Below are 24016 nucleotides of genomic sequence, written 5' to 3' on the forward strand. Positions count from 1 at the left end.
TTCCACTGGTGACAAGAGGACTGGTTCGTTTTTAGCCCAGAGGATCGAAATTGCGATTCAACGGGGAAATGCTGCTAGCATTCTTGCCACCATTCCACGCGGTCATGATTTATACAGTAACTATTTTTAATTCATATTTGTATATATTTAAGCACTTAATGTTATTAATTTTTATGGTAATCAATTTATTTATTTTGTTAGTAATGATACATTTTTTTGTTAATATAAGGTACTTAATAAAATCACTTCATTTTGAATGTTATTCCTTAGTAAGTATATATATATATATATTGTAATCATATTAATTTTAATCTTGGTTAATGACGAAGCACTCCTAAAAGCCTACTTGAATATGGTATTTTTATTTTTTTATCCATTTTAATGGACTTAGATATTACAATATGGAATACTTTACAACTAGGTAATTTATTATATGATATAATTTTTCTACGCAGACTTAACTATCAACAATATTCTTAATAGGGCAATTATTCTAGTTCACCATACATGTAATTATCATATATAAAACTTATTTCATATTCGTAAGATTAAATTGTCCCTTTCATTTTGTCCAAGGAGAATTTCAATCCACTGCGAGGGAGGAAGCCATGCTTAAATTAAACTACCCGAAGCGTGCATATACGTATACAATCAGTTGCGGCACACGGCACGACGACAAAATTAAATACGCCTTTCTTAAATATTTTATAACTTTCAATAGACATTATTATTATTATTTTTATTATTATTAGTATATGTTACAATATTACATCTCCAATTTGATATAATTAAATGTTTTATTATTATTCTTCGTCAAATATTCAAATAAATTTTCTTTCTAGCATGTAATGATTCGAAGCGTCCGTTGCTCTTCTCTCGTTTCGATCAAAATATTCAATATACATAGCTCAACGCCTATTCGTATTTTGTCTGTTTAATAAAACGGTGTTCCGAATGAATATTCGGAAGACATTACTCGTTTCTCAACGTTTGCATGGTTCGGTCGCGCCGGATTTAATCTATTCACTTTAATGTTAAACTAAAAACATATTCGAGAAGTTTGACGCACATACGTTCACCGCTTTGTTTAGGTATACGATAATTATCACTGAAATAAACTTAGAAGTTTTTCATATGTTTGTCTAGAATAATAAATAACAGTTTCGATTTATTTCATTTTATGTGCTAAGTGAGAGTGTAAACGTCGAAATAATATTAACAATAAATTGGACAAGTTCGAGTTAAAATGGTAAGCGTCGCTTGTAATAAGGAGTTAATATGGAGTATTCGCTCGGTATGAATCTCGAATCTAAAATTGAATTCGCTGTAAAGATTCACGTGTAATAAATTCTATGTAACATGTTTTGCAATAATATAATTATTTATTGAACAAATAAGGAACTATGAATTTTCTCAATATTCCACATTGCAAGTGATTGTAAAGGACAGGGTCGGATCTATCAATCAAATGTATTATTTACGCACATAACGCTTTAACAACAAAACAGTTATTGTTTATTACGAATTAACTGAATAATTCTCTTTATGTTCTTAATTTTCTGGACTGTCTTAAATAATATTAACAAAGACTAGACGCAATCGGATATCCCATTGGATAACAATGTTACCTTGATTATTTAAACATGAATGAAGCCTAAATACGAATTTCCGTGTTTATAACTTAAAAATATCACGTACATCCATTCAAATTTAAATCCCCAATTTGACACAACTAGACACTTAAGCTCGTGTAAAACACTAAAACTTTATTACTAATAATACGATAGAACTTGAATTAGTAATTATTTCATTTCTCTCACTCTCCATTCCAAAGCAACTGTAACCTCCGTTAATAAGATCAGAATTCAAATATATTTTGGAAATATTTTAAATGTAAACATATAAAGCGGCATGTAGTATACTATCACTAAACAAATTCTGATTCCAACATATGAAGCATAATATAAAGATTTATAATAGCATAAAATACTGCCAAGTTTTTTATAATAATAAAACTATACTAAAATGTTATCTTTAAATTCTTCCTGTGTACAATATACAGGGTTGGGGAAAGTGTTTACGTATTTAAATGGAAAATCAAGATATTTTAACCTTGGTTATTTCCATTTGATTGTAATATATATATACCATTTTGTTACCATTTTGTACGCAGTGACATACTCAAATTGCTGCAGAATTTTTGGAATTGATCATCAATAAACTGCGACAAGCAGTACCAGTTCTTTCTCGATGTTAACTCATCATTTCTAATAAAATTCTGAAAATACCAAAACAGCTGAAAATCTAATAACACTTTCCAATCAAGCACTCTGAATTTGCTGATTGGTTAAAGATGTACGATGTGGTATAGCGTCTTCATTGAAACGACAACGAACGGGAGAAACGAATTTATTTTTCAATTTTCCAATCCCACGATACACATTTTATCTTGCAAGTTAATCCGCGTTTCGCTTTAATCTGACTTGCTTGACTTCATTTTGATCATGATCTTTAATAGGTAGTCGCAAATGAGTACACGATCCATTACTTTTCTATCAGTTTTTTGGGTATCCAGACCTTTTCAAGTGAGTTAAAACTATTTAAGGTTCAACTCCTAACTTTTCAGCTATCCGTAACTACTAATATACCAATTTAAGTAGCTAAATATTCAATAACTCTATAGCAATAATACAAATGGTACTTAAACGACGAAGAAGATGAATGAGACTTTTGTTATAAAATTTATGTCTTTTGTTATAAACTAAATTCCGTTTCTTATGTTTTTTTTTTTATTTAATTTCCATGTCAAATTTAACATGCTGTTATTTTGTCTTGTGTGAACTTGTCTTATCATTTCCGATAGTGATTAAATATTGCAACTGAATTTTAAATCAATATGTTCAGCTGAAATGCATGCTGTATGCATTTATGTCGCTGGTGGTACAAAGTGAGTTAATTGTAATTGTAGTACACGAATTACGATATATTTTAAATGTGTTTTTTTTTCAACTTATCCCTATTATGCATTTGCGCTAGGCATGTTTCCAATCGTTTCCTACATTATTTATTTTAGTTATATAATTTTATATTTTTCTACTTACTAGTACTGGATTCGCACGGATTGAGTCTACATACAACATTTATATTGAAGCACAAAGATACAACGACTGTATATTATTATTTTTGGCTTCTTTCTTATTTATTGCTTCTTGTCTCGGGCGTACGCAGAACAACTCACTCAAATTCAAAGTTTCATCGCAAACTTGTGTTAGTTAGAAACAAACAGAATTAAATTATAACCATTAATTTGTTTTTTTTTTAAATTTATATTAATTATTGTTCACATTTATGTATCGTAATATTGTGAATAATACATGCTCTCCTTATTTTCTATCGACAAATCCTCTACAACTACGAAAAATCAATTTCTGTTAATATAAATATCTTGTTATGGAAAATTACTATATAACTTTGTATATAACTTCATAGTATTTCTGTAAATCATATCTTTCATCGTATATAACAGTGAACTTATGATCCGCGTCAGCAAAAATAGACGTAAGTAACTTCCAGTACTATAAACGTATCCTATATTATATGTACGTATATTACTTACAACACGGCCCTGATTCTGTACGCCACCGAATACACAAACGAGCTTGTAACGCGCTCACGACGCGTTTTTGACTAAAAACGGTATTCCGAATGCCACTGTCAAATCGGAAACCATACCTAGGGTAGGTTTTGAAAACGTGGATGTAATTTAACATAAAAATTTAAATAAATATAGTGTTTTTAATGTGATTTATAAATTATTTTGATGTTTTTTAGAGTTATATTTAGTTAAAAAAGTGTTCGGGTTCATATTATGTTATAAAAATTTTAAGATGCTTAATAAAAATTTACTATACGTATATGCGATTAAAAGTGTTAAAAATCCCACATTCACTATAAAAATTAAAATTTAATAACTAATGTTTCGGTTGTTATAGTGCTGCTTTTAAACAATATACTGAAATATTATAAGTTCGCACTGCAGTATAATGTACAAAGGATAAATAAATAATATCCAATACGTTGACGAAAAGACTGCGCATCCATTTCATTTGAATATATCTTATTGCTCTGGTCAATTCGATCGTTTGCTAAGGCGAATTTAATGACGGTTTTAAATAAAAAATCTCTAAGTAAATAAATATGATTATTATGACATGTTTACGTTTAATTTGTCAATTATTGTTAATGATGACGTCTGTCTTCATTGCAATACGTTCCGAACAACTTAAAAAAATATACAATTTTTTTAATTTTTAAAAATATTTGTATCAATTAAAGTACATTTTGTTGTTATAGTTAGCATTTATAAATATACAAGTAATATTTGATGTTAAAATATTTGGTTTTAGTCAAAGAAAATAAATATAGGTAGAAAAAAAACCAGTGTTAATGTTAAAATATAGGAAATGAAAAAAGCATAGACAACATGTCTTATGGAATACAGAATACCATTTTAAGAAAACATAACTCGGCGTGTTACGTAAACACGTTTGTGTTTCTGAGCTTGTTATTACGTCATACGTTTAGGATCGTTACGAATTATGGCATTATTGTTTGTCTTACGAATAATTTTGACAATTTGTCGATAAAGGACTGACAGTTGTGTTGACAGATTATGAAATCAATAAAATATACAACTTTTTACGGCATACAGGTCTATCGTAAGAATACAAAGAACATCATCCCATCAACTTCAACAATATCAACAAAATTAGAACTTATCATCTTTTATTTTGACACCAAAGCTGACCTGATTTTATTTTTTATTTGAGTTCATAAATCTGTAAGTTTTTCTTTAAATTAAATGTTACTATTGAGAAATGTTATATTTATTTAAATATTATCTTACCAAATACAAATATCCATTATTCTAACGCTATCGTTCAAACTCTTTAATTGTTATTATTTATTTGACCTGTAAATTAGCCTGTGCATTGATGAAAAGTGGATTGACCAATTATCCAATATGTTTGGCTCAATATTAAAATCCTCTAATCCAAGACTTAGAAGACATATTTCTTAAATGTCGAGCGTAGCTCATAATTTATATTATGCCCATAAAATGAGACCAAAACTCAATTGTTCTTTTACCAATACCGAATGTACAAATGCACAATAATTGTGGGCGATTGCTTCTCTTCCTGATAATGGCGCATCTGTCGTGATAGAATCAGAAAAATCGGACCACTTCGATAATTATAGGATAATTACAAACGATGCTTTTCCTATGTAAAGTATTGTGGCAACACTCTTAAAAAATAATTGTTAAAAGAACCAAATCTTAGAGCTTAAAAACTCAAAGGCAAAGTACATCGCAATTTTCTTATCGTGACGAGGAGCCGAGTTATGCATAAAATAACAAACTACATTTTTCAGTATAGCGGAGAAAACTCGCAGGAAATCTTAATCGACAATTTCCAGTTAAGCTTATCTCAGTTTCTCCAAAAAAATATCCAAACAACAGCCTTCATGGAATCAGACAGTTACGTTTTCGTTAATTTTACACCTTTTATTTCAAACCAGTTGATACGTTAAAAAAAAAAACAAACAAAAGTGTGAAACTAATTTATTACAGAGCCAATCCAGCGCTGTCAGTAGCAGCCATGTCAATATTGGCCTTCGGCATTGGAATGAACAATCACTCAAGTGTACTTTATGAACAGTGAATGTGTCTGACCACATTAATAACTGGTCTAATTGATTATTAAAAAACAAAGTGCGCATCTCTTTCAGGATGGATCTCGGAAATAAATTTATTAGATCTTAGCGATGATTAAAATGTATTACTAAAAACATTAGTAATTGTTTCAAAATTTTAATGAAACGTATGAAATTCAAGCGATATAAAAACTATAACACTTTAAAGTTAATTTATTTTTTATTCATATAATGCGTTTATAGTTCACTTTTAAAGTCAAAAAATGTATTGCAACTAATTTTTTTTATTTATTCATAACATACCTAATTCATATGTATATGCGAGTTATATTTATAGCGCATTCTTATTTTCTAATTAACTTGTTTACGCCGTGTATTTCGCTTGCAGAAGCAAGCTCATTAAATCTATTCAGCCCGCGCTATCTTCTATAAACGGTTCAGTGGCGCTGAAGCGCTTCACGTCAACATAAGCTTCACTTTTTGATTCAATAAAGTTTGAATCGTTGGCAAGTGATGAAATACATTGATCAGCTTTATTGCTTGATTGGGTAAACGAAACTGTTTACTTCGTTCTCACAATTGTATACTGCCCTTATAGTAAAATAAAAAAAAAAGAAAATAGATCAGTAATTTATTAGATATCGGAGTCATGCTGTTGTATTATACATATATTGCGTTATATTTGCATTCAGACTATTTATTTTAACTAGTTTATTTTAAGCCCCTTTCACGGGGAACGTTTGAGAAGAGCAATCACTAGCGTATATCGATATTAAATATTTAATCGCTTTGTAATAGTTACGTATTATAATTTATTTTTCTTAATCAGAGATACACGCATACACCTCTACCGTTAAAATCGCCTGCTCTGACGGCAATAATAATAATAATAATGTCTTCTAATGTATTATTACATTATCTTCTCTACAAATACCTACTACTACAACTACTTTTCTTTTTTTAAGATGTCACGTCCCTTGTGCCAGTATACCGGCTTACTCCTTATACCGGAACACAACAATACTAAGTACTGCTGTTTGGCGGTAGAATATCTGATGAGTGAGTGGTACCTACCCAGACTGGCTTGGACAAAACTCTACCACAGAGTAGAAACTTCACCAAGTAAAAACTACATGTCAGTAGTCAAATATTCGTGAATTGTCTGTGTGATTAATCTTTCTAAAAGTACGATCGCTAACTATATTGTCTATACATATACCTATATATAAATATAAGAATAACTCGATCTGGTCGGTCTTGTTATACACGCATGAATTTATGTTTGTAATTGTGTATACAGAGTAAGTTTATTTAGTTAGATTTATATACTGACAAGATATAAGTGCCGATGTTTTGTACGGATAATATTAAGGCTCCCAACACAAGGGTCTTAACTAATTCGATTGATCAGAGCGATGATATCTAATAATAATAATGAACCATCATTATGATTTCGATTCGCTCACTTGTGTCCTTGTCTTAGTATCTCTCCATTGATTATCGGAAGGCGTTATGGAAAAGGCGTTTGTCTTCCATCTCACCTGATGTTCACTCTACTCTTAAAGACTCCAGTTCAACTTATCAGGAAAAATAGCCCCAGGCAGGTCGTTCCAAATTTTGGCGAATAAAACCAAAAACTAGTTGTCAAACCGTTTAGTTCGAATTTGCTTGTTCGAACTGGTACATTATTGCCGCCATCCCAAGCAGTCATGATTTGTTAAGTTATATTTTTTTTTAGTATATTTGTATATACTGACGCCTTTATTGTTATGACAAAAAACCGTACTTTTACATTTATAAATTTAAATTAATATTCTTATAATCTTACTAATATTAGAAATTAAATAGTTGTACTTTTGTTATTCCATCACGCAAAACGACTGGACGGATTTGGAATAGAGTCACACCCTTAACACGGAAATTAACTTACACCAGCCCAACAGTCGACCAGAGCCGCGGACGGAAGCCTTTCATATACATGTATATTCTGTGGTACCGTCGTTACTTCTGATTTTCCAAAACACAAGTGCTTGAGCTACTTACATTTAGATCAGAGTAATATATGTGATGTTGTCCAAATTTTATTTATTTATTATTATGATTTTTTAAATAATGAGATATAAGCAAATCTTTTAAACAACCAACATCTAAACAACGTTTGGACGTAAGCGACTACAGAGATTATAAAACATGGTACGTGCCTTGCCCTAAATTTTAGCCATACATAGCCATAAATTTTGTTTTCGTAAATAATATTACATAATATGATATATTATTTTCGTCTGTAGAGAAAGGATACATATGAATAAATATACTTCACATTTCTCGTATACGTAAGAATTCTTTTGACGCTTGATGTAACTACCGCCGATGTGAATTCGGCTTTAGTGGCCAAAGTTTCCGCCGACGAACGAATATAGTGTTCGTTGTTTATGAATCATACGATTTCATATACACTATGATATAATATAAATACTATATTAAAGGCTGCTATTAGAATGATTAGGGCTAAGAGAGTTAGCGTCAGGCAGGCAACCAATCATTATGGTCTGCCAAAATGTACTTTTAGGATACAAAATTATCTCTTAAAAATCATATATGTGAAACGCGCTCTTTTCTTTGGTTATATTATTAACGAATAATAACCGAATCGAAATAAAACCTGTCAAAACACCAAAAACCAGACTACAAAATCACACACAACACTTTACCAGAATATAACAGAAGTACTAGATGCACCACGGAGAATAAATTATATGCCTTTTAAACATCAAATAACAAAGCATTTTGCTATCTTCTTCCAACACATATTATAATATGTGCGCTTCTCGCTCATACAAGATAAAAGTGAAGTTGCCAACTAAAATACACCAAGAACTATTCGCTTGTATTCTAGACAATGAAAATGCGATTATCTTATTCGTCATTTTTAACAGACAGATTTGTTGATTCGTTAGTTATTCGATAAAATTAAACAATCAGCCCTTAGTCAATTAAAGTCTGCGGGTAAATTCTTTTTTTTTTTGTTATTAAGTATTTAAATATCATAGTAATTCTGTATTTAAAAATACGTTAGTTTAATGGCTCACAATAGTCTCAATATAATATAAGTGTTGTAATGTTCACATGTAAAGTTCATATACCGATTAAATTAAATAAATATTATATTTAAATATCATATCGCTGTGCACACACACCGTCTTCACCGTGCGCCCATTTTTATATATCCTCTTTTCCCGCGCTTTTGCGATGTGTGTCACTCGAGATGACAGATGCATAAATACACAGATAATATATATTTATATAAAATATAGATCTAATGCTAATGAATATGTTGTTATAGATCTGTGTACACTACAAGTGTTATTGTGAAAATTCCTTGATCATGACTACTTTAGCTGTTATCAGATTCCTCATATTATTTTTCTTACTATTTTATAAATAGAAACTCAATACAAATCAACTTTCGTATTATTATATTAAAAATATTAATTTATTTATCGTCATAAAATTACTGGAGAAAACGTGAACACCGTAAAAATTACGGTTACGATGAGTGACAATCGATTTTAATATTTCAGTCACAGTTTTCATTGTCTATATACTAAATGTTTGTATATTCATATATTATTCGTATGTCATAGTATTTTCTTTACAAATAATACCGATAAAAATATATATGTAATAGCATCACGATGCTTTATGCAAAGTGAGTATAATCAAATCGCTGTATTTCGAAATTAGAAAGTAATTACCGTTATGGTTCAAAATAACAAAGGATCTGACATAAATAAACTTGTAATCTCAGGCATATAATGTCCCATTTTAAGGAAATACTAACATAGCGATTAAGCTTGTGCGCAATTTTCCAATCCAATTTTTTTTATAGTATAGTGTAATTTCAGTAGTTCGGGATGGCAATAAAATTATGTTTTTTTACAATGATGCTCCAATCCCTCCATATATCCTTTACAATCCCTCACAATCCCCCAAGTGTCCTCCCCATGACAGCTCAATCATTTCTAAAATAAGAAATAGTGCCACATGCCAGTACCAAATGTTATCCCATAAAACAATACCAACCAAAGTTGTACAAATCAATGATCAATTAATCACAACAACAATTGCATACATTTACAATATATGATATTATTAATGATATAATTAATTATAATATCCGATGACGCAGAACCGCACGGAGGCTAGGGCCAGTCTCGTAACAATAGTTTGACGGACAATATAGCCGACATCCTAACCACGGCAAGTGGTCAAAGACAATTCTATCGTCTATATACAAAGGCGAATTCTGGGATTCTGGTATATATATATATATATATTTGGTTCGGGATCATCATCTTCGTCATACATATTCACAAATAATACAACAAATCGATAGCTGGATTATCGTATATTGATTTTTTACAATATTTCATTGGCCGCGCCCACATCTGTCTTATCCTTCTTGACAACTGACATTTTTATGTTTTTCTAACGTTACAAAGAGTTATTGACTTCACTGGCCATCCAGAATCAAATCTCAAAACTTAGAGATTACAATCAAAGTATTTAATTATCTGACGCTGCGACATATATATATATAAAGTAATTAAAAATGTAAGCATAAATTTGAACACCCAATATAGTGTATGCTAAAATTATTTTTGCATTACAGGCTCTCTTGGGTAAAGAAGTAAAAAGACTGAACGCAATCATGATCGTCAAGAATATTACTACGTTAATATCAAAAGGACCCGAAGAAGCCTTACACACTGAACAATATTGCATCTCGAAGTACGCAAATTACGCTTTTGATGAAGGTACTTAAGTCTTTTCTATTAGCGTATAATATAGCTATAAAGCTACCCGTAGTTTTAAATATATTATTAGAAATATATTTCTTGCTTATATACAGGGTTATTGGTAATTCGACGTATTCTCGTTAGGAGGTAATAGGGGTGACTATTATTTATACATTTTCGGAAAGCTAATTAAGCGATTATGTTTTTAAAATAATCTGCAGAACAACTTTCATTATGTTTTTTTTTTGTTTTCAGGCATATTTGATGGAAAAAAATAAAAAATATATTGAAATAATATCGTTTTCGCATTTTTAAATTTGGACCGATAATTATTGTTTAAATATTGAAAAATATCCAGTGTTTAATCGTTTTTATAAATCAGAAGAAAAAAGTAGATTTTAATTAAGTTGCAATTTTGACTTATTTTGAAAAAAAAAACTAAAAAACGTGATACCTCAAAAATGGTTCACTTTTACGTTTAACGTAAATAAAATTAAAGTAATTTTTTATCGACAAACTCTAACTCTAACTTAACTAATGTATAATATTTGACATTAAAAATTTCATTTAAAAACGGTTTGTTGGCGTCAAATGTATATGAGTGACTTGCAGTTTACAATGAAATGAAATTAAAACAGAATCATAGGTTTCGAAATTCTTAAAAAAAACTTTTGAATAAACTCGTAAAGTTTCGCGGGAGACCCACTAGTGATTTATTTATTACCCGTTGTTTTAGTAAATTTTTTTTGTTCCCAAATTTTACGCAATAACTGACGTCTTTCGAAGTAATGACTGGACTCAGTTACACACAGGGGCCAATACTGATATTAGCAATTTTATTGCGATCTAACTTTGACTATTTTTTACAAAAACCTTATCTTTAACGTAACTGAGGGCCATTCCTACTTATTTATATAGACAACTAGCTGCGGCTTTATAAAACACAAACTTCCAACGCCATCAAAATCCATCATCATCGTAGCGGATGTCTACACCCTATACGGAGCCTACCTGCTAAATTTAAAGTTTGTAGGTGATATAGTTTCTGACATTTCGTGATTAATCATTGAGTGGTATTTCGCTTTTGTATATATAGATGATAGGATCCCGGTTGTATTTCGATCCAAGTTCGACTGAACCGCAACAGGGTCGTTGAGTTAGTAGAATAGAATATCGACTGAACTTTGTTTATGTATAACTCTATTATATATACTCTGAATGAACATAATAGAAATCAAAATTTAATACTAAGGAAATGGTAATGTTATTAAAATATTTGCATGTAGAATATTTGACAAGTGGGTGGTACCTACCCGGACGGGCTTGCACAAAGCCCTACCACCAAGTAAATTGACTAGTATAATATTATAAATCTCACTTCGTTATAAATGTGTTGACTATTTTTTTTTTAATATAAGTTTACAACATCGAAGGGCTCACAGTTGCGCCCTTGCCTTTTTTACATTTTGACGTTTTAAAGATTTATTTTATTACTGAACATCAGCAGATCTTCGCTTCAAGCTAATTCCTGGAATACGTGGCCCACACTGACTTTAAATACATTTTAACGTCTTTACTACTCATGATTTTTTTCATAAACATTGGTAACAAAGGACATTAGATAACTAGCACCTAACTTCCTCCATTCTCTACAAATATGCAGGCGAAGCCGTGAGAAGAAACTAGTTGATAAACTATGCCAAAATGTATCTCGTTTGGATGCAAATGTGTTGATGCAAATTCAATTGATTCACAGACAAAATAATTATAATTATTACCATTGTAAAATATGAAAACTATATAAGTACGACACAACTTAGATGTAGCATAGGCAAAATTCGTAAAACCGATCACATCCGAATTAATTACGCCTCCAATATAATCAATATTTATTTATTTATTATGTGAAAATGGTCTTTACGCAAACGTATTAACTTGCAATGTTATATAACCAAATATATTCGTGAAATTGACGCGTAGATTTAAATGAACTTGATAGCAAAATAAATGGTCACATAATTAAATCTTTTGAAATGAAATTTATTTATTTTTAACTGACTTAAAAGTGGAGTTATTTAGATTTGAAGGATAGAAGACCAAGTAAATACGATACGGCTTTTACGATAAAACACCTGATATTATAAAAACAGTTTATTCTTATATGTTCAGTTTACCTTCACTCCTAAACCTTTGTATCTGTCTATGTCTTCTTCAGAAGAAAGATCTATTATTTCACCTTTTTTTTTATTTAAAACCTAGTTCATGTAATATTCTTTGTAGTTTCTCGACTGTCATTGAAAATGTTTAATATTGTTAACAAAGATTTTGTCACAGGCTACCTTTTTTCGGTGAGATTAAAGCCATACATCTTTCTTCTAATTACATCATAATCGAAACCATCTTAATTGGCTCGACGTTCTTAATGTTTTCTGAGCAAATAGTTCAAAAAGGTGAATTGAATCAAAAACTTGTATGAGAAGAACCATGACTTGAACTAGTGAATTGTCTTTTAAAACAGCGCTTATATGCGTAAATACTTTTGATAGTGATCTTCCCCAAAATATATATATTTATACTCTGTCTTTCTCATAAATTGGTAAATGAAGGAAAATTATTGGCCTACCCAGTTTCGATTATTCATATTAAAAAAAAAAAAAAACACTTTACCATTAAATTGCCACGCAGTGAACGGAATGATTTGATGACTCACGTGCATTCGAGTTAATCTGTATATATATATATATAGCGAGAATCTGTACCTTCGAATAGCGTTGAGTGGCGTGATAGGGAGCTATTTCAATTGGTTGTTTAAATCGGCAATAATCGGTTTTATTGAATTTGCCGATGCTACATCTAAATTATGTTTTACTTATACCTAAGCTATAAAATGTAAATTACGTCTATTAGATAATATAAGTATCAACATTGTTTAAGTCACAAGTAACGAGTGGGAATTCTAAGCGTTCTTTATTTAAAAATCCTTTCTGACAATATTTATTAAGCCTACATGTAAATTAATTTATATATATCTATATAAATCTTTAGTCTGTCTGTACACCCAATTTTTTTGTTGAATATCGTCATAAATATTCGTTTTAAGACTCTTTGTTCTATGGCCTTATATCAACAAATATATTCAAAATAAAAAATGTATGGCAATCGTTTATAATAATAATTATTATTATAAATAATTAATTTTAAATAAATCTTTAAAACGTCCAGCAAAGCGGGCGAGTAACAGGTAGCCAATAATTCATTCACAATTATATTTACTGCATATTTCAGACAAATCGGTGTCTGGTGAGCCATATTACAATCTTGACAGTATAATCATCCTCTCTAATTATAATTTCTTATACAAAGGAATTCAATTGAATTTAATTATTTTTTATATTTAATACACATATATTTCTCATATTTAAAAAGTCAAGTTTCATTAAAACCATACCCAAAATCTATAGTCAGTGGTAACTGTTTAATGTCAGAGGGATATTTGGAGAATATTTGTTTTTCAGCATGCCATTTATAAATATAAAAACAGAAACGAATACTGGTCATTTGTAGTTCTAAAACAGCGTCTTCTCTTTGGGTTTGTAGGTCAAAAAGAAATCTCTGTATTGCGGGACAAGAACTGGTGACTGACCAGGAAGACCACAGTTTGTTAGCGTATCACGAACTTTCTCCTCGTCCAGCTCCTTCACCTCACACAGTTCAGTGAGAAATTCATTCCACTCATCCCAATCCAATTCGGACTTACTGTAAATTAAGTTAATTTTGAATATTAAAAAAAAACTCATGTTAATGACTTCACTATAATATTAAGAATATATCCACATCTGATGTATATCAATGGGAAGAAATTTTGTTTTATTGATCACGATATATTTTATTTGGTAGGCTTAAATATTTTATAAACTACCCAACGGATTTTAATGCAGTTTTCATAAATATACAGATCGATTTAAGAGGAAGTTTTATATGTACAATAAATGCGTATTATAGCAGATAAAAGCCGAGAATTTCAACTTCATTAAATGGCAAAAAAAATAGATTTTTTTTACGTTTGTTCTTGAATCTAATAGTTCTATATAGAGTTATATGTAGAGCCTTAACATAAAATCGTAAAACCGACAAATAATAAAATTATTTTAATACTTGATGATATATAATTACAAACTTACTCATTATTATTATAAAAATAACACATTATTTAAAACTAATAATGTATCTGAAATATAAAAACGAACCTGAATTTGTTAAACAAAATTCCAGTATCGGTCATCGTCACTTTCCTATCATCCAACAGCTTGCACTGCCTCATCCAAAAATCCGAATTATACAGAGTGATTGTAGTTCCATCTCTCTTCTTGTCCATCATCTTCGCAAATTCAAAAAATTGACCATCAAGTGACGCTGGCTCTTCTTCGCCCATTATAGCACTTCTCGAAACTTAATTCGAGTGACTTTTTCAATTTTACTTTTTCAATAATTTATACACACAAATATCCGTTTAGATTAAATTAAAAAACTACCAACTGATGGATTATCCATTGAGATTAAAAAAATCACGAATGAACTGTCAAACTGACCAGTACTGAAAACCACTTCCAATATTAATAAGAATTCTTAATTGGATACACCATTACTACAATTAATATTTCCACATAGTTGACAAATCCAGATTTACGTCACGATTTTAAATCTGTCGTGTACATGAAGGTATTACTGGTATTACTTAACGAATTGCTCACACACACTTTCGATATTGAAGATCCGCCTTTTGTTTTATAATATTCTTTTTTTGTTTGTCTGTATGTACGCTATTTGAATTCATATTAAAGTAATATTTTAACAAGGAACGCGTTGCTAAGCAACCGATGACGTTAAATCAAATTTTGACAAACCTATAAGATTTTTTTATAATACTGTCTAATTCCCGGTAATATTTATACGTATTCATTCATTTCTTTGAAAAATATTATCCTATACGACTTGCGCTAAAATACTCCCCGTGCTTAAATTTATACCAATTTTGATGACAATCGGTTGATGGTTCTGGTAGTACAGCGCCGTCTCGTGGCGAGAATAAATACCTATAAGCATAAATTTTCATGCTAATCAGTCAAAACTGTTAGGCTAACTAATCTTGAACACATATACCAACATCAATTTATATACATATACAATGCTTTTTTATATACTCTAGCATTTTCGTTCTGATTTTCATTATACAAGAAATTAATTAATAGTTTTAAAATTTCACATCCATAATGACTATAAACACTATAAATAGGTATATGTTGTGTTAATGTAGGAGTATGTAGTAATTAGATTTAGATTTCTGCAAATATGGTTGCCATACTAACTACTGGCCGACAATAAGCGGTGCAGGCAGCATTCATTATATTGTAACTGCAATTATATGTTCTTATTTTTTTAACGCTTTTACACATTTTCCCACGTGTTCTCTCTGCTCTCCTGGATGATCAATCCTATGGGCCTATTCTCTTTATCTCAGTTTCGAATTTTCCGCAAAGGCGGTCATTTCCGCACCGATCTTCTTAAGAACTCCGTCCTGAATGCCCTTTTTTTCGTCAAGAACTTAAGCAAAATTACTAATGGCCTTTCTTCTTGTCTGGAACTGCCTAAACCGTGCGCAGTATTTAATGTTTGTCGATGTTAAAAAAGTATTCCATTTTTTATAAAATAGTTTTTTATATACTTTAGAAGATTGTTACTATAATCAATTTAAAACTGATTTATGACTTACAACGTTCAGTTTAAGATGGAGGGCCTCGAACGAAATATAATAATGTTACATAGATGAGAGCAGTAAAAAAGATTTATTAAAAATATTCACATTTTCAATTCTTACTAATTTCTTAAATAAAATTAGATTTATAAAATTCTCAATCCTCTTAATTTTTCAATTTTGTAGCTACAATTTGCTGATGGAAAATCGAATCGGGAAGTACTTAGTATGTAGCCCATCTTCACACTACAAGGTATGATTGTCACAATTTCCTAGATAATAACAGCTCGGTTCTTTCCAGGTGCTGTATTCTGCAACACGACCTTTGACACATATCTGTGCTGGCCTCCAACTAAAGCCAACACCGTCATACAGCAACATTGCCCGAAAGTTCGTCTCAGCGATCCATCAAGTAGGTCGATGCTTTGTATGTTTTTTTAAAGTAATTTTATAATAAAGATATAAAGTAGACAAAATAAATTAATGATTTATATTATAAGTTAGATATCTCTACAGGAATATTTCTTACAAAGGTCGATATGACCCAGTAGTTGGAAAACGTGAATCTTAACCGATGATTGTGGGTTCAATCCTAGCACGCACTACTGAATTAATATTTTCACAATTCGTTTTTTGTATTTACATTTACGTACTCAACGGAGAAGAAAAATTCATGAAATTATTTTTCGACCAACCAAAATATAACATCATTATGGAATCATAGAGCATCTTTTTTCAAATTGTAGCCGATGATATAATTTTGGTGAAAACGCACTTAGAGTCGACAAACGCGTGTCTGTGCGTGACAATGACTATAGTGAATTCAGTTAATATATTATTTAATCGTATATTGTGAAAGCGGATCCAAGTAATCTATCCAACAAAGGGGAAGAGGACCCACTGGCGAATAGTTATGTACATAGAATGTAAAATTTATTAACAACACATATTTTATACATATTGAGGTTTTTAGAAGAGTTTATTTAACTTCAGCTTTTAGTACATTTAAATCAAACATACGTCAATAAATTACATTTTCCACAATCCACCATCGACAGTAGCAAAGGAGTTTCCTGTAAATCATCAGCGTGTTTTCATATGCTTATTCATACAAGTGCATTAGAGCAGGGACATGTAATAGGGTACAAGCTAGTAAATTATACTAAGGGCATTCCGTCATCGGCAGATCTCGCCTGTAATGTAACAATCTAAGGTTGCATTATGAGTATTCGTCTGCAGTTGAGTCAGTTATGACGCTCTATCCTTCTCTCGCACTGACGCTACGAACGACGAAATTAATAAATACCACAACAGGCAAAGGCTACCGATTAAGGATCTTTATGGGGAAACAAAGCTTTTGTCTCGTGAATCATTTGCGTGTTACTTTTTAACGATATATACCCACAGAATTTGCTTATCGGCAATGCGGTCCCGAAGGTCTTTGGGAAGGTCGTCATGCCAATCAAGCCAACGCTAAAGGATGGACAAATTTTACACCGTGCTTTCCACCAGATCTACAGGCTCTAATCGCTGAAGTTTTCAATGAACACAACGTACAGGTAACCCTAGATAATATCAATTAACACACTAGCTGTCTATTTAAAGAAAATAATTATTGTATTTCACAATATTCCGGTAACTATCGGTGCGGTATGTAATTTGGATTCATGAAAAAATCAGCTAAAGTTTAAATTTTAAATGATACAAACAAACCAAATAAAGACTTCGTAAAAGACGCTTTAAATGAATACGAAAATTACAACATTAATGTTAAAAATAAAAAAAATAATGTCAATTCAGTATGAATATTTAAAAATGAATTCATAGGGAAAATAAAAAAAGTAAATACATCAATAAGCTTAAACCGGTCTTTGAAAATGTTATGAATAAAAAATAAATATATATTGAAAGATCCTCAAATTTAAACGAGCTAATTTATTGTGACCAAATTCAACTTGAATTATTGCGTCGTAGGAACTAAATATAGATAGCTCCGTCCAGGACTTACGCTTGCGCGGGCAAGCTTTAGGCCTCACCTGATGCAACCCCCCTTTATGGAGTCACCACCCTTTACGATGCAATTTCTCACCTCTCCGGGATACAGTTCTCCCCGGAACTTCTTTGGCATCGCACGTGCCTATTTGTCGTTCTAAGTGTACTGTGTCGTGAGTTTTCGTAAATTAAACTATCAAAAATGGATGACGAATACATCGTAAGTATATTCATATTTTTATCGTTTTCGATTTTACATACATAGGTATGTAGTTTTTATTTTTTTATTCTTTTCATTTCATTTTGCAGTTTTGCGGACCAGCCGTGAAAGCGTTAAAGTCTTTGTCAGGCGATTTCAAACAGTTTTTTTTTATTTACAAAATGGTAAATTCGTATATAACATCGGAGTGGAGTGTCATATACATATAATAATTTAATGACATATTATATTAATAAGTATTAAATGATAATTACTAAAATACGTTTAAGTTTTTAACATCAAGTTTATCGACATAGCTCAAAAAATTATCGAGCTGACTTGGCAGAGGACGGGCCATGTGTCTCTAAACGAAGTATGCCTTATAGCTAGGCTAGTATATTCTTAAGGTAGTAGTCAGGACTTGGTGGATGAGAGCTAAAGATCGAGCTCAGTGGAGTGCCATGGGAGAAGCATATGTATAGATTGACATGGACTGAGGATGATGAAAGTGTTTAACTACAAAATTTCTATAGAATTGTTTGAATAACAATTTTTAATTTTATTTAGTAAAACTATTTAAAATAAAATAAAATGAAGTAACTAACTTCAGTACACAATGCGCACTTACCTTTTACGATGACTTGCTTATGGGTGAATAATTAATAATATTTATATAATTTTGGATAATCAACTTATAAATATGTATTTGCATATACGTGTTTGTAATTGTATCATCTTTCATAACTATAATATAGTGTAATTTCTATTGTTACAGAGATATGTCATCAGCTTTATGCATATAGCATGCTTTTCGAAGTGCTTGAAGCACGTAGAGATTTCCTATAACTATTCCAGGGACACCGATTTGCAAGTGCGTTTAAAATAATGTGATATTGTATTTTAAATATTAATTTGAAAAATATATTTTTTTTATTTTATTTTTCTTTCTTTTTTGTTGTTACCATTTTTTCGTTCTACTCATTATACTATGTTCAAGTTAGCTTGATCTTTTTGACAGACGGGCTAGTGATGAGAAACAGAAAATATAACATATATATAAATGGAATGCGTAATTCAAATTAGAATTAAAAAAAATTTAAACTTATTTTTCTAAAAAGTGTTACACCAGCTAAAGAGACCCTAACCACTAGCCAAAGAGACCCCAACCAAAAGGATCCCCGTTTGTAACAATAATTTAACAATGATCTTTAACAATGAGTTAGAGATGGCCCAGTGGTTAGAACGCGTGCATCTTAACCGATGATTTCGGGTTCAAACGCAGGCGGGCACCACTGAATTTACATGTGCTTAATTTATTTATAATTCATCTCGTGCTCGGCGGTGAAGGAAAACATCGTGAGGAAACCTGCATGAGTCTAATTTCAACGATATTCTGCCACATGTGTATTCCACCAAGCCGCATTGGAGCAGCGAGGTGGAATATGCTCCATACCTTCTCCTCAACGGGAGAGGAGGCCTTAGCCCAGCAGTGGGAAATTTACAGGCTGATTATGTTATGTTTATGTTATGTTATGATCTTTAATAAGATTTTTTTTAATCGATATTAGTAGCAGTTACTGCCTGTTATTCGCGTCCCTACCGTCCGACCGATGTGAAATTGTACAAGCGTCTATTATTTTCAGTGTTTCTATTTAAATTTTACTTTGAAGCAATAATATATAATAGAAAGTCTTAAAATTTTCGGTTAACGTTAGAATCTTTAGGAACTTTTGTATTATATGTATTTTTTAAAATATTTTTACAATTTTTAAAATCATTAAATTAAGAAAAAATATGTTTGTCATTGCAAAGTTATGTCGAAAAGAAAAATTTACATCTTTCAAAAATATCAAGCTGTCTTGTGTCTAGCACACACGCTAGCAAACGCACACAATACGATATAAAAATAAAACACATGATGTAATCACTGAGAACCTTAAGAAACACAATTGAATTATTTATTATTAATATTTTTTATTGTGATATTTGTGCATATGATTTTTTTATAATTATCTAATACGTTGAAAAATTTAAATTGACAAGATTGTATTTTCTATTGTCTTTTTTCAGACTAAATTCCAAATAGCCGAGAATACACGAATCATTGAAATCATTGGTTATACTCTTTCTTTATTCACCATCCTCGCTTCCATCATCATCTTCTGCTACTACAAGTAAGAAAATTAATTATTTCATAATATTATCACTTAATATTATAACGAAACATTTGCCTAGCCTAGCCTTGTATTCGACTATTTGTATTAGTTATACGAACAAGGATATGACAACCTATTTACTTCACTTGCATATATACCTATGCCAAATTTATATGATTTGGCATAAATATGCCAAAATACGTTTTGACCAAATATTTGTTTTTGTCCACAAGTCGATTTTTAATTGCAGATTAATCACTGTTCTTTCGTTCATTGTTTTTAGGTACAAGCTAATGTTTTGGAATATTTGCCTTATTTGTGGGTCCCATATGTGGTTGACGTGTTCGTTTTATTTTCGAAAATACCAAATATGTGTTTAAATAAAACCGATCGCTAAACCAATTGAAAGAACAGTAATTACTACTTAAAATTTATGCTACACCTAATGTACAGTCGGGGTAAGAAAAGGTTCGTCACCTTAAGATCTATTTTCATGTGCTCAGTCGCATACTGAGTCGATAACCTGCTTTACCGATTGAGTATGACATATTGCGTCGCAATGTCATTATAAGTCGCATCTAGCAAAGAGTATAATAGCGTTTAATAGCTATAATAATAATAAGAAGCCGTCAATCGGGATGATAATTGTCAACTTTTCACGAAACCTCATAGCCCTTCATGAATGCTCGTGTAACATCTAAGATTAGGACATTGTTTTGTCTCTTATAAAAGAGAGTGCATAGTAGTCCTACTTCCTACAAATATTATAAACGCGAAAGTTTGTGTGTATGGATCTGACTGATTTGACTGAGGTATGGATGGATGTTTGTTACTCTTTCATGTAAAAATACTAAACAGATTTGGATAACTGTTTGCACACAGATAGAATATGTACTGGAATAACATATTGGACACTTTTTTATCTTATGGACCCCAATTTTTTATTCACGCCTACGTAGACCCCCAGCAAGTCTCCCGTGGACCCCTGGGGGTCGAGTATATCCGCCATTCGTATCAATCACAGCTTGTAGTCGCTGTCGCATTGATCCAACAAGGCGAGAGCATATTATGTCGGTTCCTCTGAAGCCCTCCCAAACACTTCGGCAACACTTGTTCTACGACAGCTGCTTTGGTTCTATCGTTATTAATCATCCACCGCTGCACCATCAAACTCCATAGATTTTTGATGGGGCTTATATCCGCCGCTTTTGCAGGCCAAGGAATCAATATCCAATCATCACACGTCACGTCATTACATTAACCGTCACTCAAAATAACGGTCGAATAATATTACAAGCATTTTTATTCTAAGATTGCAAGATATTGCAAGAAAATATATGACAATGACAGACTTTGACAATTCAATAGAAGATATCATATCTAATTTAAATCTTGTAATGACTAATTAGGCCATTAAAAAGGTTTCATGTTGATATGACACTAGACGTATCCAAAGATGTTACACTATTTTGAACCAAGTTATCATACGACGTTAGTTTAATTTTATATGCAGTTGTCTGTTTAGTGCTTTAGTTTCAAAAGGTACTAAGAGTTTACGATTTGATAAAGGAATGAATTTGAAAACTGACGAAGGTTTTCTTACTCTGACTGTACATTGTGTAATTATTGAATTACGATATTAAAGAATGGTTACTTTTTCGTTTGTTTTAGATCACTGCTAAATAAAAGGGTCAAGATACATAAATGTTTATTTTTGGCAATGTTATTTCAAATTTTGGTTCATATGACCCTTTATTTAGATCAGGCACTTTATCCTATAAATGATTCGTCAAATCGGCTTAACAATACTAAAGGAATTGACGGCACTGTAAGTATATATAATTTCTTAATAATACTTTGAAATATTTTTTAAATATTAGTATACCTTGACATTGCATTGTAACATTTTTAAGTTTAATATATATCAAATTTAAATTTCCATCTTAGTAGATCGAGTTAAAATTCAGAACTTTAATTTTTCAGCCCAATCTCTGCGAAGCTCTTTACGTTGTCATGGAGAGTAGTATTTCAGCGACATTCATGTGGATTCTCCTAGAGGGGATCTACTTGAATTTTTTAGTTTCGAAATATGCATTGCAATCCAATTTTGATTTGAAAATATATTTATACATCGGCTGGGGATTTCCATTTATTTTAACTCTAATTTGGGCGATTATTAACTTTATCTTCTATAAAGACGAAAAAATTAAAACGTAAGTGGATACATACATACGTTGATTCTCATATATATTTATAATATAAAGTAGTAAGTCGTTTATTCCACTTTTAGATGCTGGTTCGGTTATAATTTGGCGGCTAGTTATTGGTGCCTCCAAGGACCCCGTTTAGCTATTATATTAGTATGTATTTTCCATTAAATTATTTATAAATATATAAAATTTCAATAGGAACTTAATTATTATAATTCTATAATATGTATAACTTTCTCCATAATCTAGACGCTTAATTGTAAAGTTTCTAATCCTGAGTTGTTGGGTTCAAATCCCAAGTGAATTAAAATTATTGGGATAAATACATAAAATTTTAGGTACCTACTGTGCCTAATATTTCTCAAGTAGTATCAAATTTCTTCGCCACCGGCCTATGCGAGTGAGGGAATAAAGAGTGAACTAATATCTACTGGATGTGTAATTTTTGAGGTTACCGCCTAATAAAAGTATTTTTAAAAGAAAAAATATATTGAATTTATAATATTTCTTTCAGGTAAATGTTGTTATATTATGTAGAGTACTTAAGACCGTCATCGCTAAATTACGAGCTCATAAAACATCTGAAATAGAAAAAATAAAGTAAGCATTGGTCAATAAGTTATTGGATTACGTCGAATTCGAAACTCATTCTAACAAGAAAAAATTTTTGTCTCTTACAGGAAAGCTGTTAAAGCTGCTCTTCTTTTACTCCCTTTGCTTGGAATCACTAATTTATTAACTACTTTTGACATACCTATTTCAACGAATGTGTCACTCTTCAGAGTGTGGTGTTATACTCGACAATTTATGAAATCTTTCCAAGGATTCTTTTTAAGTTTAATTTATTGTTTTTTCAATGGAGAGGTGAGATATGGATATGCTATTTCTGATATTATTATAAAATGTAAAATAATAATAAACTTTTTTGTGTGTTAGGTCCGCACTGTCATCGGTCGCCGAATTAACAACAGGACAGCACGATACTTTCATAGGAATCAATTGTCGGTTAACACGAAACGACCGACGCCAAAGCGAAAAGCTGTCAAACCCTTACCGACTGTTTCAAGGTAAAAATACACATTATTATTTAAGACTAGTTGTGACCGCGACTTCGTGCGCGAGACAAAATATTCAAAAATTAAATCTTTAAAAAAAATATTTTTTATTAAATATTTAACAAAAATTTACTTAAT

General features: G+C 30.9%; 2 protein-coding genes across 2 annotated transcripts; one reads left to right on the forward strand and one right to left on the reverse strand.

The window, feature by feature from the left end:
- The first annotated feature begins 946 nt into the window (after positions 1-946).
- Positions 947-23894, forward strand: Pdfr (Pigment-dispersing factor receptor). Its single transcript, XM_026634546.2, has 11 exons — positions 947-1249; positions 10388-10532; positions 16568-16678; positions 17674-17825; positions 20528-20631; positions 22285-22441; positions 22597-22826; positions 22904-22973; positions 23338-23423; positions 23504-23687; positions 23760-23894. The coding sequence occupies exons 1-11, from the start codon at positions 1247-1249 to the stop codon at positions 23892-23894; spliced, it is 1377 nt and encodes a 458-aa protein (XP_026490331.2). The 5' UTR covers positions 947-1246.
- On the reverse strand, positions 14048-15008 carry LOC113396566 (tubulin polymerization-promoting protein homolog). The gene is made up of 2 exons (XM_026634558.2): positions 14762-15008; positions 14048-14270 (listed from the first exon to the last, which is right to left on the reverse strand). The coding sequence occupies exons 1-2, from the start codon at positions 14944-14946 to the stop codon at positions 14081-14083; spliced, it is 375 nt and encodes a 124-aa protein (XP_026490343.1). The 5' UTR covers positions 14947-15008; the 3' UTR covers positions 14048-14080.
- Positions 23895-24016: the final 122 nt, after the last annotated feature.

This window comes from Vanessa tameamea, chromosome Z, assembly GCF_037043105.1.
Source record: "Vanessa tameamea isolate UH-Manoa-2023 chromosome Z, ilVanTame1 primary haplotype, whole genome shotgun sequence".
NCBI classification, from domain to species: Eukaryota; Metazoa; Arthropoda; class Insecta; order Lepidoptera; family Nymphalidae; genus Vanessa; species Vanessa tameamea.